At 46.0% G+C, this 6000-nt stretch overlaps 1 protein-coding gene across 1 annotated transcript in view; it reads right to left on the reverse strand.

The window, feature by feature from the left end:
* LOC114683925 (sialic acid-binding Ig-like lectin 5) overlaps positions 1 to 4906 on the reverse strand; it is a 7852-nt gene extending 2946 nt beyond the window's left edge. Inside the window, exons 1-4 of the mRNA XM_037200012.1 lie at positions 4615 to 4906; positions 1680 to 1961; positions 587 to 868; positions 347 to 449 (exon numbers count right to left, since the gene is read on the reverse strand). Of these exons, the coding sequence (XP_037055907.1) occupies positions 347 to 449; positions 587 to 868; positions 1680 to 1961; positions 4615 to 4834 (887 nt within the window). The 5' untranslated portion in view covers positions 4835 to 4906. The remainder of the gene's footprint in view (positions 1 to 346; positions 450 to 586; positions 869 to 1679; positions 1962 to 4614) is intronic.
* Between the last annotated feature and the right edge of the window lie 1094 nt (positions 4907 to 6000).

A 6000-nucleotide genomic window follows, 5' to 3' on the forward strand; every position in this document is an offset into this window, starting at 1 on the left:
AGAAGGCTGGAACTTAATGATGAGTCCATTTCAACAAAAACAAAACTGGAAGAAAATGAACATCATAAGTCAATGAAGGGTCAGTGAGATGGTTCCGTGGATAAAGGGGCCTGCAAACCAAGACTGTCCTACATGGTGAAATGAAATAACCAACTCCTAGAAGTTATCCTTTGACCTCCACTCACACACCATGCATGCATGGCACATGCATTTGCACACACACACACACACACACACACACACACACACACACTCAAATGAAAGAATAAATGTGATTTTTAAAAATGAAATAATAGGTCAATGTGCTGGGCTGTGGGATGGGCTTGGTGATGAGTCTGATACTCACATTAGTACAACAAGGAAGAAGAAGAATAAAGAAGATGCTATGGTCCCATACACAATGCCCTGGATTAGCCCTCTCAGGAAGACACTGGCAATGGAGCTTTTATCTGAAATGAAAGGGAAGAGAGTACGGTTGCCCGAGGCTTTCTAACCATAACTCTCTTCCTTCTGCTCTGTGTTTGTTCTCATCCTGGTCCTCAAATGCTGGCCTTCCAGCTTAGTCACCAGACCTCTGTCCACTCACCTGGTATCAGGAAGATTCTGGAAGCATGGACTCCATATTGGTTCTTCCCCTCACAACGAAGTCTCCTAATGATTTCTGGTTCCCACATGAGGTGAATGGTGCTGTTGGTCCAGGGTTCCAGTGTGGTGGAGGTCATGTGCAGGATGGAATCTATGCTATTCACACTCACAGGGGTTCCTCCAATCCACCACTGCACAAAAGGTGTGGGGATCCCATGGAAGGAGCAACTACATGCTAGTGTCCTCTTCAGCAAACAGGAGTAGTTGAGCAGCCTAGCAGGTGCTGTGGAGAAGGGGCAGGGTTCAGAGAGACATCCATGCTTTTCTTCACTTCCTCCCAAGCCCAAATTTATTTATAATTATGTGCATATGTGTGTCTATGTATGTGCATTGAGTGCAGTGCCCAGAGACACCACAAGAGGGCACTGGATCCCCCTAGATTTGGGCTGCCCAACACAATTGCTAGGGGAACTGAACTCAGTTCCTCTGCAAGGGTAGTGTGGTGGTTTGAATGAGAATGTCTCACAGAGGCTCACGTATTTGAATACTTGGTCCTCAGTTGGTGGTGCTGTCTGAGGAGGCTTAGGAGGTAAGGCCTGGGTAGAGTATGTCACTGGAGGTGGGCTTTGAGAGTTAAAAATCTTGGGTCATTTCCTGTTTGCACTCTGCTTCCTCTGCTCGCTGCCCAGCCTCCCTGCCGAGATGACTCCATCCCTCTGGAACCATAATACACAAACTCTTTCTTCTGTAAGTTTCCTTGATCATGGTATTTTATCACAGCAACAGAAAAGTAACTAATACAAGCAATGAGCTCTCGCAGCCTTTTAAGCCATCTCTGTATCCCCCAAACTTCTTCTTTGTGATTCCTAAAGAGCTTCAGAGGCTTTCTAGAAGCCCGAGAGTGGTATTGAGACTCAGAGAGGTTCTCTTTCACCTTTTCTCATCATCTGTACCAAACTTGGACTTCACTCTTACCTGTGATTTCTCAGCCCCAGAGGGTCAACATATGACTGCTTCTCTCCAGGACGCAGCTCTTTCTCTGGAACCCACCATTACCCCCACACTAGACCCTGACAGTGCCCACTAGCACTCACAGACCAGTTGTAGCTTGACCGCTTTCCTGCTGGTCAGGTTATCTAGGGATAGATTTAAGTAGCATCTGAGGGTAGTGTCCTGGTCCTCAGGCTTCGGGGCAATGGGCAGCTCTGAAGAGGGATTGATGGAGACACGCATGCTGGAAGACATGGCAGGTCCCTTCCAGGAGAGAAAAAGGGCCTTGGGCTCTTGGCAGGGGTCTTGGATGATACAGGTCAAAGTCATAGGCTCTCTAGGCACGCTGTATTCTGGGATGTGAAGCTCTGGCTTTTGGGTCAGGTCTAGAGGAAAGAAAAATATTTAGATTCATGCTTTAGGAGCAGGTCACTGTACAGTACTTCTGTTTGGACCCCTCAAACTTTTCCTAACAGCCTCACAGAACCCAGGATTGCCATTTTCATGTGGTACTTTGCTTTGCTTTGTTGTTTGTTTGTTTGTTTGTTGCCAATTTCTGCTCTCTGTCAGGAAGCCCAGCCCAGCCCACCCCACCGGATGAACAAGATGAAGGAGCTTAGTAAGGTGGAAACCCTTGATCCCAAAGTCTAGATTTTGTTTGTTTGTTTGTTTTCCGATACAGGGTTTCTCTGTGTAGCTTTACACCTTTCCTGGAACTCACTCTGTAGACCAGGCTGGCCTCAAACTCACAGAGATCCGCCTGCCTCTGCCTCCCAAGTGCTGGGATTAAAGGCATGCGCCACCACCACCTGGCAAAGTCTAGATTTTTAGAAGGATTAAAATTACATTATTTGGGGCTGGAAATATGGCTAAGCAGATGAAGGCAGTTGCCACTGGCTCCAACCTGAGTTCATCCTAGAACTTAAACTAAGGAAGAAAGAACAGACTCTCACCTTTGTGACTTCCACATACACACAGTGGCACGCACATATGCACTTACACTGTATTGGTTTGTTTTCTATCACTCTGATAAAGACATGACCAAAAGCAATTTGGAAAGGAAAGGAAAAGGTTTATTTCATCTTACACTTCCATGTCACACTCCATCATTGAGGGAAGTCATGACAGGAACTCCAGGCAGGAACCTGGAGGAAGGACCTGAAGCAGAAACCATGGAAGAACTCTGCTTATTGGCTTGCTTAGTCTGCACTTTTATACAATCCAGGTCCACTTGTCTTGGAGTGATGTGACCCACAGTGGGCTGAGCCATTCGTCCCAATTATTAATCAAGAGAATGCCTTACAGACTTGCCTACAGCCCAGTCTGATGGAGGCATTCCTCAACTGAAGTTACTTCTTCCCAGACGACAATAGCTTGTGTCAAATTGACAAACAAACAAACCAAACCCCAAAAGACAAAAAAAACACAACTAATTGTACACACACACACACACACACACACACGTGTGTGTGTGTGCACGTGTAAATGAATATAATAAAACTTTAAGAATAAATGTATTCATTTATCCAGTGTGTGTGTGTGTGTGTGTGTGTGTGTGTGTGTGTGTGTGTGTCTTGTGTGTGTGTGTGCACATGCACATGATGGACTGAACACGGAGGTTCAAGGACAATTTGTGGGAGCTGGTTCTCCTTCTAGAATTTGGGTTCCAGGGGTTGAACTAGGCTTGTCAGCCTTGGTGGGAAGCGTCTTTACCCTCTGGGTCATCTCACACCCTGACGTCTGGACACAAACTGATGGCAAATGAGTTTCCTGATCTACAGTGCCTGTGGCTCCTCATATCCTCAGACTAGACCTCCCCCTGTGAGATGCTACTCAGCCTCCCTCTCACCTGCCCCTCAACTTGAGCTCTGCCCCTCCCCAAACTGCTCTATGACCATTTCCCTCCTCTTTTCAAATTAAAAACCTTTCTATGTACATGTGCATGTACATGTTCATACAAGTGAATTCAGACACAAGTGTGCCAAGGTATATGTGTGAAGCTTATAGGAAAATCTCAGATGTCAGTCCTTGACTTCCATCTTACTCCAAATGGTCTCTTGTTCTCTGCTGTGAATGCCAGGCTAGCTGTCCCTCCGCTTCCCAGGATCCTGCTGCCTCTGCTTCCCCTCTTACCACAGGAATGATGAGATTACAGATGGGTGTTACCATACCTGGCTTTATGTGGGTAAGCCTGGAACTCCCTCTGTAGCCCAGACTGACCTCAAGCTCCTTGCATTTTTATTACCTCAGCTCTCAAGTGCTAAGGTTACACGCACAAGCCACTACGCCTGCCCTGTCTTTGAAATTTCTATTTAGAGAGATGCCAACTGTACTTAAAGCATTGTATTACTTTGGAAATCAATTACACTTAAGGTTTTGTAATTTTTACATTAGTTAATTTATATGTGGTCAGGCATTCGTGTGGAGGTCAGAAGACATCTTGCAGGAGTTAGTTCTACCACATGGGTCCCAGAGATGGAACTCAGGTCTTCAAGCCTGGTGGCAAGTGCCTTTATCCATTGACCTGTCTCACTGGTCCCCAACTTTTTTTTTTTTTTTTTTTTTTTTTTTTTTTTTTTTTTTTTTTTTTTGCTTTTTCTTTTTCTTTTTCATTTATTTTTTTATGATGTATACAGTGTTCTGTCTGCATGTATGCCTGCTGGCCAGAAGAGGGTGCCAGATCTCATTACAGATGGCTGTGAGCCACCATGTGGTTGCTGGGAATTGAACTCAGGACCTTTGGAAGAGCAGCCAGTGCCCTTAACCAGTGAGCCATCTCTCCAGCCCTTTTTTTTTTTTTTTTTTTTTTTGCTTTTTCTTCTTTGTGCTCTCTCTGTCTCTGTCTCTGTCTCTGTTTCTCTCTCTCTCTCTCTCTCTCTCTCTCTCTCTCTCTCTCTCTGTGTGTGTGTGTGTGTGTGTGAACACCACCTCAGGTTATATAAAGTCCAGCGCCTGATGAAGTAACAGCCACCTGATCACCAGCACTCTGTCTGGATTTCCTACTTCCTAAACCATTTAGTGCACAAGCCTGAACATCACCTGATATGGAGAGTCCGATGTCCTCTCTCAGGACAGTGCCTTTCTGATCTTCCAGACCTACATAGAGCATGTAGGTCATGTTCTCCCTTCTGAGCATGTCACGGCTCAGCAGGATGCAGTCTTCCACCTCTTCTGTGGAGAAATCACCTGTGGGGGTTATGGGCTGTCTGGTATCTACATGGAAGCTGATGTTTTCATCAAGCCTGTAGCCCACAGTCATGGGATTTCCGGGAGATGCCTTGGAAAACTCAAACACACAAGGGACTGGACTGCACAGACTGTCTTCCACCACTGTTGTCTTGATATCAACCAAAACTGGAGCAAGTAACCCTGTGGGGAGAGATCTAAGATGGAAGCCAGTCCCACCTCAAGTTTTCAGAGTCCTGCCTGTCAAGTAGAGGGTCGTGTCACTCAGGACAGGCTTGGCATTTGCCCATTTCTGGAAAGTCCTTCTTGGTAAGTCTTTATTAATATGCACCATGGGTCACATCAGATAGTCTAAGAGTCATGTGATTTACAGTGGAGTCTTAAGAATATGTAGCATTGCTCAATTACAGTCTCTCTAGCTGCCAGTGTCCCCCAGATCAGGTCACACTTGCCTGAAATTCCCTCTGGTCAGACAGCTGATATATGTTATAGTTTTGTTAACTCAACATAAGCCTAGACATTTGTGGAAAGAGGGAATCTCAATTGAGGAATTGCCTCCATCAAACTGGCCTCTGGGCAGGTCTGTGGGGGTCTTTTCTTGATTTCTGATTCACATGGGAGGATCTAGCACACTGTAGACATCGTGCCATCCCTAAGAAGGTCGGACTGGATTGCAAAAGAAACTGAGCAAGCCATGGAGAGGAAGCCAGTAAGCAGTACTCCTTCATGGTCTCTGCTTCAGCTCCAGTCTCCAGGTTGCTTCCTTGGGTTCCCTAACAACAGACTATAGACTATAAGTGTCTATAAACCCTTTCTTCCCAAGGTGATTTTGGCCAGGGTTTTACCACAGCAGCAGAAAGACTGTATATAACCAGCTGTGGCCTCAGGCCCTTGGAAGCTGCAAGCCCAGCCCTCTCTGATACCCAGGCCAACTCTAAATTAAAATGTTACTTTTTCATTGCATTTTATGAAGGTCAGAGGCCTACTAGCAGAAGTCAGTTCTCTCCTTCCACTAAGTGGGTTCCAGATACTGAACTCATATCATGAATCTTGGATCCCTCCCCTGGTCTGAATTGTAACTTCACTTTTACCCACTGTCTTCCTGTCTTGTGACTTCTGGTGGAACTCATCCCTTCCCTAGCCTATGGGGCAGAAAAGTCCCTTCAGGCGTCCACCGTGCTATCTGTGATGTCTGCCACTCCTAACGAAGCTCTGTGTATGTGTGAGCTTGGGGGCGGG

Source organism: Peromyscus leucopus, chromosome 1 (assembly GCF_004664715.2).
Source record: "Peromyscus leucopus breed LL Stock chromosome 1, UCI_PerLeu_2.1, whole genome shotgun sequence".
Taxonomy (NCBI): domain Eukaryota; kingdom Metazoa; phylum Chordata; class Mammalia; order Rodentia; family Cricetidae; genus Peromyscus; species Peromyscus leucopus.